Here is a 12,512-nt window from a genome sequence, read left to right on the forward strand (position 1 = left end):
GTTATCTAACCCCCAAGCCATCTGAAGGACACCTTCTTGCATCTGTCCCTTACATCTTTCTTTCAGATTTGCCTTTGCATAGAGACTCAGGTTAAATGCATTTATCTGATTCCCTTCCACTTTATCTATTAAGTCCATCTACCTGTTTAGTTAACTTCCTCCAGTCTCTGCTCTATTTATGCCTGCCAGCCTTTATTCCAAATGGCTTTTTAATATCCCTTCTCAGCAATAAAGGCATATTTTTCTCTGATTTACAACTCTTGTCCTTGTTAATATCCTATGAGTTGAGAGCATTTGAGCTCTGATTTACACTAGCAAGCATAGGAGAAGAGTGGGTAGATTTTTAAAAAAGAGAAGCAGTTCACAGTAACTAGCCTGGGTAAGTTTATTGATTTCAATAACACCAGCAGTCAGCAGCTATTGGCAGTACTTTTAAGACAGACACATTTGAGAAAACATAATCAAATAAGGCTGAGTCATTAGTATGAGCAGTTCTGCTGGCTCTGTGCCTCTTTGTTGAGAACTGAAAAGCAAGCCATAGCTCAAGGACAGGGAGCCTGTGGCCCTGTTCTTGTTGCTAGAGTACAGCTCCCATCTTTCATGATCACTGGCGAAGTCCAACAACCACTGGGGCCCCCTACAACTTTCCCCTCCCTTCCCAGCCGCTTAGATTTGAAGCCTTGTCAACACACAGAAGCAGTCACACCCTGGGGAATGGCTTCGACCGGCCAACTAAGCCAGGTGTTGGTAGCCAATGGGTCTCAAACCCTTGGTAAGTTAGGGACTTCCTCCGCATGCAAAGAAAGGCTCCAGCAGATGGAGTGGACAAGACCAAGAGTGGATCCAATGGTCAGGGAAGCTGTATTTGCATGTGATATAGAGGCAAGATGGGACTTGTCCACCTTGGAACGTTGTTCATCTAGGACAGCGGTTCTCAACCTGTGGGTCCCCAGATGTTGTTGGACTACAACTCCCATCATCCCTGCCCTCTGGCCAGATGCTGTTGGACTACAACTCCCATCATCCCTGAGCTCAACCCACAGGTTGAGAAAGGCTGATCTAGGAGAAGGAAAGCTCTGACCCTAAACCTCCACTGCCTTGCAGATCATCTTTAAGAAAAGGCTAAGGAGCAAACCCTTCACAAATGTGGAGTGGGATCACCAGATACTGTTTCAGTATCTTCTCATCCCTGTCTCCAAATCTGCAGGTCAGCCTGTCCTGTTCCTGTCTGACCTATGAAGTTGACAGGGACCAGTATGGGGTGTGTAGCCTTCAGAGGTAGCATCCCACAGTGAACACTTGGACTTGTCCCAAGAGGAAAGGATAGGTGTCTGTCTCAGGAAACATCTAGCTGCATTCTCCAGTGCTCAACTGGGGACATGAGAAGCTGGTGCTGGTGCCACCTACCTGCAAAGAAGTAGCAGAGGAGTTTCCATGCTTTCATAGCATGGTGAGGTGAGCATCAACAAGGTTGCAACAATACTTTCATTTGGGACTGGTATCCAGACTAAGAAGGGCATTTTGAGCAGGCTGTTTAGATCATGACATGTTTCTGTTCCTAGCTTATAACAGTCTAGTTGCCCCTACTCATCATCTGGAAAGGCCCTAACTATGGGATTTGTGGATTTTATATATTAACACTCTCTCTCTCTCTCTCTCTCTCTCTCTCTATATATATATATATATATAGAGAGAGAGAGAGAGAGAGAGAGAGAGAGAGTTATATATTAACTATATATTACATTTTAACTATATTTAAAATGCAGATGATCAAACCACATATGAGATATTTACATTTGATGTACAATGTAAATCACACCTTTGTTTCTGTGAGTGTAGTGGGTCTCTGTTGCAAGAAAGGATCATTTAAAAGCATACTGAGGGTCTTGGATTCAGTCCATGATGGGTCTCCTGTGCTTGTAAATAGTTCTGCAGAACCAGGAGTTATATTGGGTGCTGCTTCTTACAACAGCAGAAGACTGTGGGCTGCTATTGATTCTGGCAGTCCTCAGCTGAGCTCGATGGTGTATGTCTAAGTGCACATACATGGATGTGGAAGTGAGTAATTGATCATGAGGCAATGCAACTCATTTCATGTCTCTTTCTCCAGCATTAACGTATGCCCATAAATCTGTGTGCTTCTGTGCGATGAGTGCCTGCACGCCGAACCTATGAAGTATTGTGATACCAAAGAATGATCTCAGCTCCCTTCCTGGTGGCCCAGATCTCTTTGTGAAATGCCTTCACGCAGTTCCCTGGCAACAAACAAAACCCATTTTTAACCACTTAGGGTGACTTCAACCAGCGTCTGTGTGCATTGCTGGGAAAGCTGCCTGTCTAGTTAAGCTGCACTCATAGCAATTAGCAGAGCAAACAAAGCAACAACAAAAACTCCTTCTCACAACCATCTCTTGCTTGGCAAATTTTCTTATAGTTGTTTCAGAAGTAGCTCTGGATCATGTGCTTTTTTGATATCAGTTGCCTATGTCTGGACAGGAGTTTCACTTGCTCCTTTTTGACACAGATATCAAGAGAGAAAATGCAAATAAGTGCAGTCTGGTACAGTATAATTGTATTCCAACACCATACTGCTTTTTTTGGTTCTGGCATTTCCAGGTCGATGCAGGTTGGTTGTGAATTGGAGTCATGGAATTATAGAATTGGAAGGGACCCCAAGGGTCATCTAGTCCAACCCCCTGCAATGCAGGAATCTCAGCTAAAGCATCCATGTCAGAAGGCCACCCAACCTCTGCTTAAAAACCTCCAAGGAAGGAGAGTCCACCAACTCTCAAGAGAGTCTGTTCCACTGTGGAACAGCTCTTACTATCAAAAAGTTCTTCTTGATGTTTAGTTGGAATCTCCTGTCTTGTAACTTGAATCCATGGGTCCCTCAACCATTCCTCATAAGCCTTGGTTTCCAGACCCATTATCATCTTGGTTGCCCTCCTCTGCACACATTCCAGCTTGTCAATGTCCTCCTTAAAGGGCGGTGCCCAGAACGGGACACAGTATTCCAGGTGTGGTCTATTACTTCCTTTGACTGGGACACTATACTTCTATTGATGCATCCTAGAATAGCATTCATTTTTTGTTTTTTGTTTTTTTGCTGCTGCTGCTGCATCACATTGTTGATTTGTGTTAAGTTTGTTGTCTTCCAAGGCCCCTGGATCCCTTTCACATGTACTACTGGCAAGGTGTCCCTCATCTTGTATTTGTGCAGCTGGTTCTTCCTGCCTAAGTGCAGAACCTGACATTTGTCCCTATTGAAATTCATTTTGTTAGTTTTGTTAGTTTGATGGCATCCATTTCAAAACTAGGTCACACCATGGAAACAGCACAACTGCAAGCGCAGTCTGAAGCAGGACTGGGAAACCTGTGGCCCTCCAGATGTTGTTGAACTACAACTCCCATCATCCCTGATTGTTGGCAACACTGGCTGAGGTTGATGGGAGTTGGAGTCCACAGCATCTAGAGGACCACAAATCCCCCACCCCTGGGTCCAAAGGCTTGTGGAGATATAACTATGACAGTGGCTGGTGTATGCCAGCATAAGGTATACAATTTGAAGTGAGCCTATTTTTTTTAAAAAAAGGATAGCTGTCTTTTCAAAACACCTGCTCCATTTGCTTCCCACGCTAACAGTTTAGCTTATGAAAGCTGAACTTATGCCATGGAGAGCTATTGTTTGGACACAGCTTTAGGCACAAAAATTGAGCTGCCAACCTTTTATTCTGATTATTACTTCCCATCTATGCTGTGTAAAATGGAAATGCCTAAGAGGCTGGGCTCTGTCATGCTACACATCCCCTCCTTCTACACCCTCCCTCTTCCCCCACTGGTCTCTTTGCCCATCCTCCTCTCCTGCCTACTCTCAAACAAACACACAAATATTGTACTGCTGATACTTATTACCATTGCAAAGTACAGTACAGACACAAACAACCAGCAGGACACTTAAGGCTGCCACAGGGCAGACAGGTGAGAATGTGGCACAAGGGATGCCTCTGCTTTTGCTGCCTTGCAATGGTAGTCAAACCTGCTGCCCTCATGATGCCTCTTAGCTATCTCATACAATCCTAGAGCTGGAAGGGAGCCTGAGGATCATATAGTCCAAGCTCTTGCAATGCAGGAATATGCAGCAGTCAGGGATTGAACCTGCAACCTTGGCATTGTCAGCAACATGCTCTAACCAACAACTGAGTTATCCTGTTATCTTGGACTGCAGCTCCCACCAACCCCAGTTAGCATGGACATGTTGGCTGCGGCTTATGGGAGCTTTAGTCCAAAGCATTTGGAGGGGACCACGTTGGTGCAGACTGATCAAGGATTTCTAGACGGCCTGAGCCAGAAGATTCCTCAGCTTCTGCTTTCTAGCTGCACGCATCCCTTTAACATCAAATGGAAATCATTCTCGGATGTGGCTGAGCTTCCTGTTTCTGAAACTTGAGGAAGGTGAAAGATAGAGACTTCCATCAGCCTGTAATTCCTGTGCTTTGGTAGCTCTGAATGAACTCTGCACTACGCCAGTGAATAATCCGCTGCTTACATCCGGCAGGATTGTCAGGCACTTGTTCCATAGGGGCATACTTGGCACTTGTGCAATTTTAAAAAAATTAAGTGTATTCATTTACCTATTAAGCTTGCCATTCTCAACACTTTGTGAGTCATGCAGTAAGTATGCTTAATACCGCACACTCTGTTCATTGGAGAGAAATAGGATTCAGCTGATCAGAGAAATGATACATGCTTCTTTGTCATCACTCTGGTGTATCTGAGAAGAATATCATGATTTGTAATCGGCTCAGCTGCATAGCACCCCGATGTGGAATAAGGCCAATTTTGCAAGTCAGAAGTCACACAAGCATGCATTTGAGGGATTGGGTGCACTACAGGCGATCAAATCCAAAGGAGGGGGTGGCATTTGGAACCTTAACAGTTATGCAGGTCAAGTTGCACTTGCTGAAATGCTATCAAGGTACACTCAGGGCTTTCTCACCCATTGGGCAAAAACGGTCCACCACAGGTGTGCACAAGAGTCCAATCTGATCAGATGTGGGAGCTGAAATAGCATCCTTGATTAATTTAATTTTAATATAATTGTAGGAGGTGTAGTTTGCCCAATCATATTTAAATAATCAAATGTCAGCTTTGTTCATTCCTTCTGTTTTGTTATGACACCACCATTTGGGATATTTTCAATAGGTTTTTTAAATCACTACTGAGTTGAATCAGCAAATGTTTTTTTTACCCTTGCTGAAATTTGTTTTCTTTTTTATTAGTTTCTACATTTCCATCTTTTGCTCATCCAAAAGGAATGGCTTAACATCGAGGGCTGCATAAAACCCAAATAATCTATATACAGGAGCCTTATTCTGCTTCACATCTTATCACCCTCATTGCTCTTGTACAGTGGCGTGTGTGTCTGCCCTGAGGACTAGGGGTTTAGCACAGTCACAAGCAGCTTATTCGTTACTGATGAGACAGCTGTGGCCTTTGTCAGGCAGGAAGTCCAATTAAATTACCCCAATGAGCCTTCTCCTTCACCATTCCACTTCTGTGCTTGTATGAGGTGCTTGCAGGAAACCTGGAAAGGACACTGGGATTGAAACGTATGTGGAAAATATTTTCATAGTTGTTTTCGCAGTGTCTTTGGCACTGAACAAATGAGTGGGAGCACCCAAGTGGGTTTAGGAGCCATAATTGGGCGATACATAGCCAGGTGGCTTCTGTTATTGACTTTCTGGTGTTAGATAGCCGGGGGTCTGAATCTGATTTCTGCTTGAACCAAGGACAAGCCTGTTGCTATTTGACATGGAAAATCCTCTGTGGACCAAGCATTCCTAATCAGCAAGGATAATATTGTTTCAGGCAGCGCTTATTAGAACTGACATGCAGCTCTGCTATGCAATTTTTAGACTTGGCATTATGCAACTTGGTATATAAAGCATGACTAATAGCCCTGCTGCTGTGAGAACAAAAACCAGAATTAGGGAGTGAGATACCAAGTGGCTTATTGGAAGCCTCCTCGCTGTTGATAAATCAATAGGTCTTGCTCCCCACCCTACCCTGCTCTCCTTCTCAAGCACATAACATGTGAGGTCTGTCTGTAATATCCACACAATGGCAGAGCAAAATGTTCCTTAGAATGAGCCTCCCCAAAGAGACACAGTGAGAGGAATATTTCAAGTTAAGAAGAAACTTCCATGGAATAAAATGGAAGGCCACAGGCACAGAGTTAAAGCCACAAAAGAGGGATTACACAACCGCCATTCCCTCATCATTGTCTTTTGGTGAAGGCTGCAATTTTATGTTTATTTATCTGAAATGTTTTCCCCTGACACCAACGCACAAAGGTGAAGAAAGACTCAAGTGATCAAGATGTGGCCTCGAGGGGTTGCCAGACTGCAACCCAGAGAACGAGCAATTACCATTAAATGTACAGATCAAGGGAGAGACGGTGGTTGATCTTACGTTTCCCCCTTGTCGCCTTTCACTCTTCCCCCACCCCACTTACAGCACCAGCCAGGGCTACATGGATACCCCACAGGAGGCTGTGGAGTGGGGAGGGCCAAGAAAAGCCAGCAGCATCTGCAGCTACTTCTAGTTGAGTGATCAGTTTAAAGATAAATGTTTACTTTTCAGCTATCTGGCTGCTGTAGTTTTTGCTTGCTTTGGCATCACTGTGTGGTGCAGTCTTCACAGGTCTGGGCAGTGCACAACAATCCATCACGTGTTAGACATGTGACTCAGTTTTACTGGGACCATCCACCTTGGGTTTGCTTCTGTTTATTTTGGCAGGGAGACCTTTCCTGGCATGAGAAAACTTAGTTGCCTGAATTGAGCTGAGAGCCCTGACTACTCCGCCTCTAGCTGATGTACAAAGTAAAAATGGCAAAAGTGAGATCTGCAGGTAGAGCACTTCACCGCTGTCTTGCTAGTCCGAAAGCTCTAAATCGATCTTCAGGTTCACCTACTTTTATTGAGACTTATCAGGAAGGGGAGCAAGAGAGATGTTTTTTAGGCATGCTATGCTAAACCTGCTGATTTCAAACTGTGTTCAGGCCACTGAACCCGAAAGGTATTTCCTTCCCTGCTAATTTAGATGGATTAGTTCTCATCCCTTGGGAAAGGCCACACTCACCCGTGCAACTGCTGATCTCCTGACCCATCCCTGGGAACAGGATGCAGCTGCCTACAACCAATCAGCTACAAATGTGTCAAGTGACTGAGGTTTGAATGCAGAGCAGTCCCAGAGGAGCTGACCTGGGAAAGCATCTTAAGCCCATAAAACAAGACGTGCTAGTTGGGAAAGTTAATACACTTCTATACCAAGAAGGAAGTGCCTGTCCTTTGTGATGGAGATATTCTTACACTACATAGAAAACTCTCCCGGGTCAGTTCAGAGCAGGAAGTGGGCTCAGATTTGGTGCATACGCATGCATGCATTCAGGGAAAACCTTGTGCGTAAGTGGTCTAACCCAATGACAGGGACCGTCTCCGGTTGGCTATAAAAGGAGACCAGACAAATTAATGGAGGATGAGGCTATTAGTCAAATGGTTGTATACTACCAACAGGGGTTCAGAGGCCAGTTGCTGGGGTTCATGAGCTGGAGAGTCTTGTTTGTGGGCTTCCCATAAGCACCTGGTCATCCACTGTGGAAAGAGGATTCTGGACTAGGTAGGCCTTTGATCTGATCTAGCCAGTCTCTTATGCTGTCTGCCCTCCCAATTACTATAACTAGTATTCTTCTTTTGAAGTTACATTACTTGTGCCATTGCAACTGCCACTGCATGCAAGGGGATAATGTTGGGATTCTCCTTACCTGCACTTTGACTGGGTCTGCTTGCTTTGCTTTTGCAAATCACATTTCAGTTCACATTTAAAGGCAAGCCTACCTGATTTTGCACTTTACAGGCAACATGCAAACCAAAGCGCAGTCATCCTTTGAAATGTGCACTTCTCTGAATTTTGCAATGCAGTTCTCTGGCCAAGGAATACGTACAAAAATGCATATTGTTACATGCTACCGCAATCTCTGAGCAATGCAGGATTCCAGGGATTCCAGGAGTTTAAATGGGGTTCGTGTTTCCTTCAAATTGTTTGGGTGAGGGTTTTATTACATTTTTATTACATTTTTTATTACATTTTTTATAAACAGACTGGAGGAAGGGGATACCTACAACATTGTGTGTGGAAATGGCACAAGTGTTTCTTTTGCTACATGTACATTTGCTTGGAATTTGCATCTTGCAACAGCTTCCAAGCATGTGGCTAAAACTACACGTGTGCATTTTTCACACATGAAAACCTGTGGCCCTCCAGTTGTTAGTGGATTACAACTTCTAGCATCCCTCACCATTGCCCATGCTGGCTGAGGCTGATGGGAGTTGGAGTCCAACCCCATCTGGAGGGTCACAGTTTCCCCATCTCTGGTTCACACTTTCCTCACTCTACCCTTGTAGGGAAAACATTGGGTGTGAAGCAGCCCTAGTATTTTGGAGTCTCGATATGTCAAATACTGAGTCTTAACATCAGTGTTGTCATTGCTACTAAGACCTATGAATCCAGATAGCCAGCTGAGGTACCAAAAGAGCCTCTCTGTCCTGCTGAGTGAGGAGAGGGTCCTCTTCATTTTTATAAGCAACAGCAGAATTGCGTGGGAAGCCTCTTTCCTGGTAGAGGCCCCAATAAGCTTGCAGCAAGTCCACACATTCATCACTTGATGGCTGCACACCACACGGTGCATTTTATGTGTGAAACAGCCATTGCAAATGAAACACTGTGCAGAGACGTCAGATCACAAACACCAGAATTTTTGATCCACGAAGTTCGCACAGCCAGATGCCAATGAGAGTGTTTAGTCTTCAAGAGATGTGACATTAATGATGCATGGCTCGGTTAGTTAGAGGGTGTTAATAACACCAAGCTTGCAGGTTTGATCCCCATATGGAGCAGCTGCATATTCCTGCCTTGCATGGGCTTGGACTGAATGATCCTCAGGGTCCCTTCCAGCTCTACAGTTCTGTGGTTCTTTGTGTCAGTCTACCCATAGCTACTTCTGACTATGGCCAGATTAAAAGCCCATGAAAGCTTGAAGCAGAAGATACTCCATTAATGTTCATGTTCATGCACACGATTGCTGCTTTCACCCTGGTTTTGCTTAATGCCTCCCCAAAGAAGTATGACAGGCAAAATTCAGCAGAAGAAGCATTACCCAGCAAAAAGCTGCAATGATGGGGAGAGCAGCGCTTGCTGGATAGCTCTTATAAAGCTGTTAATGGCACACACTTACATCCGTAAAAAGGGTTATGAACACACTGAAAGCTATTCTTCTCATAATTGACTGTGCTGTGATATCAGTAACAGGAGGATAACCATTAGTGGATTCCAAGCAAAGACCGGCCTGGCAATTAAGGCTGTGGATGAAAAATCCAGATATTGGCATTTAATTATTGACTGAATGCCATAAAAGCTTGGGCAAGCCACTCCATTTCTCTACACCTAAGTATCTGGCTTGTAAATTGAGGGGAATCCAGGCAATAATTTCTTCTCATCCAAATAGATTCTCTGCAAGAGGCATATTCTATCTATTACTGTCTGGTTCACAGTCATTCAGAAAAGGGAGGGTAGCAGCTGTTTGTTGTAAGCGTTTTCACTTTCAATTCTCGTACCTGAAATATGATGAGAAATAGTTGCCTCAAACGGGCCCTTTTACTAAAGATGTGCAAAATATTTCCATTTTGTTTGTTTATAGCATTGTCAAATATCAGAATTGTTTCAACATTTACTCTAAATATAAAAAAGCTATGAGAATGTTTTCAAAATTCCTACCAAAACACCACTCTGAAAGAACATGACAATTCTGTTCTATTGATGTCCCTTTGCTTTATATATCCAGCTCTACTACCTGACCAGGTCCTGCTAATATCTAATATAAGCTGCTTCAAAACAATTTATAATTAAAATAAATTCTCTCTCCTTCCTTCCTTCCTTCCTTCCTTCCTTCCTTCCTTCCTTCCTTCCTTCCTTCCTTCCTTCCTTCCTTCCTTCCTTCCTTTCCTGAATCAATGGTATAGAAACTAGACCAACAGTGATTATTGATTGATATAGGCATTGTAACTGACAAGTGTCTTTCCAACTGACTTCCCAAGCAGCCTCTGCTGCAATTTACAGGGGCTCTTAAGCCCCAATTTCATTTCATTCAACTGGGGGGGGGGTGAGGGGGGGAGGGAGGGAGGGAGAGATATTCTGTTCATACATGACCTTTCTGTATAATTAACAAGGGGAAAAGCTTTGAAATATTGTATAATGAAATAGTCAGATGGGTAGTGCTGAAATATTCTGCTACTCAAAGTAAGGGCAATCTGACCCCTCAGTTGGGATAATTGGGATACCTGCCTAGGATGTAATCTCAGGCTGTTTGTCCTGCATATTTTTAGTGGGCTCAGTCCAGGGGGCAAATCACAGCCTAACCAGAGTGCAGAATGCAGTGCTCAAGCCACAGAGGAATCAGGTAGAGAAATTACATGTGTCCTCAGCGAAAGGCAGTGTGTTATAAGAGCATTTATTGACGTTACTTTTTTAATACCTAATATCTACAGCAGAGTTATCAAGCTCAGACAACGCCCCCAGCCCCATGCACCCCTTTTAGGCATCAAAGGGTATGTACTTTCGGCATGCATGCCTAGTACCTAGGCTGATTCAACACTCTCCTGAAGTTCCATCAAGAATAGTCACTCTATGCAGAACTAGTGACTTGTACAGAAATATACATGCTCCAAAATCCTTACGTGAGGTCTGAAGCATGGAGTCTGTCCTGGCTTTGGACAGATGCTACTATGAAAACAATTTTTATTCATTGGAAGGTCCTACTTCTTGTCTATACAATGATAATATGGTGTTAGTAGGCATTTGTCCAGGGTCGGGGGCATACAGGTAGGGTAACAATGCTTTAACCCTCTCTGTGGTTGCTTCGGCATGGTGCTTGTCAGTCTCCACTGAGCTTTTGTCTTCTCCCTCTGACTCAGCCAAGCTACCATATGTGCTGTCTGGGCAGTTTCTCCAGCCTTTAGAAGGCCGAATGACTCACCACCGCTCTTCCCTTTGAAGCACCTCTGGATTCTCCAGCGCACAGCTCTGATTTTCTCCCTTACTATGTTTTTGTTTTGTTTTTTATAAGCCATTCATGTCTAGGAATCAATGGGAGGAGAAAAAAGTATCTAACAGTGTTTTCAGTGCGAGGTCTCTTAAATCAAAAGAGCTGAAAAGATGCCTTCCTGTCTAACCAGCTCCGAGGAAAGCTTTTGTCATGGGACACAGAGACAAGCATACACGAAGCATTGATTGGAAAACTATTTTCCCCCTTTTCTTTTCCCCCTTTTTGGAATCTTTTGCCGGGACGGAATCTGAAAATGCTTGTTTTTGCAGGACTATTGAATCCTCAGTGACTGTCACTAGAAGCTGGGATTGGCTCGAGCAATTATCCTGTTAGAAATGTAAACTGGGAGAATGTAAGCTGGGAGGACCTTCCTTTTCGCTGTAATCCTGCTTGCTATGTATTCAATGTGTGAAAACATCTCACGGGCATCCCAGGGTTTCTCCACACTGCCAGTGTCATCATGGGCTCTCGTCCTGTACCAGCACCTGAACTCTCTTCCATCAGCAGCAGCATCCTCTCTCTTTTTTATTGTGTTAACTGACCTGTTGGCTGGCATAGCTACTGAGCTCCACTGTAGTAACTTAAATGGTTCCTGGACCTTGTCATAGATGGACGTTGCTAATCTTAGATAACTTTCTTGCAGGCTCCTGCAGATGCTTCAGTATGTAAGTGCCAAGCATTGTCTGCAGCTCTTGTTTTTTTAGACTCTGCCGTATGTGCGCCAGACTTCTTCAATGGAAATGTTCCCTTACTAAAAATGATATTCGTGGAATTGTTTGGGAACTGGAACCCACGAGATGTTGAGAGGAGAAGTCCTGACAAAGTAGCTTTGTGGACTATTATAACAGGAAAAAGGCAGGACTGTTAAACTGGAGAGGTTGCTATGTTGTTTCCCCCTCAGTGCTACTACTGCATCCCAGACAGTATTTAGTACTATTATCTCCTGTGCTGTACACATGCCTCTTCCTGTCGAACTGTACCTAAAAATCTTAATAAAGAGATATGGGAGCTGAATTCTAACTTTTGGGTATTCCTGCTGTTGCCTTATTCTGGGTTACTGGGAAGGTTCAAGCCACCTAGCCGTTAGAGTGAAGTTCTACTGAGCTGCTGTGCCAGTGATATGGACTGTAATTATCTAGCCAAGAAGACTCTGATGCCCGTGGCATGGTCGTCTTCTGCATCCTGCAGCATCAGTGCAGTGCTCTTGCAGCAAAAGCGAAGGCACACACCAACTCCCTTTTGCACAGCTCACTTCATGTGTTCACCCGACTTCATAGCCTTGCTTAATTGAAAGGGCTTGCACAAGGATGTCACCGCATGCTATCTGTTTATCAGCAGCAGTGGAATTGGCTA

At 44.1% G+C, this 12,512-nt stretch overlaps 1 protein-coding gene across 1 annotated transcript in view; it reads left to right on the forward strand.

Annotated features, from left to right (window-relative positions):
• Positions 1-12,179, forward strand: part of KCNC4 (potassium voltage-gated channel subfamily C member 4) — a 24,815-nt gene extending 12,636 nt beyond the window's left edge. The window contains exons 3-4 of the mRNA XM_081915484.1: positions 10,441-10,514; positions 10,941-12,179. Of these exons, the coding sequence (XP_081771610.1) occupies positions 10,441-10,514; positions 10,941-11,108 (242 nt within the window). The 3' untranslated portion in view covers positions 11,109-12,179. The remainder of the gene's footprint in view (positions 1-10,440; positions 10,515-10,940) is intronic.
• Positions 12,180-12,512: the final 333 nt, after the last annotated feature.

Source organism: Podarcis melisellensis, assembly GCF_964234715.1.
Source record: "Podarcis melisellensis genome assembly, chromosome: 6".
NCBI lineage: Eukaryota > Metazoa > Chordata > Lepidosauria > Squamata > Lacertidae > Podarcis > Podarcis melisellensis.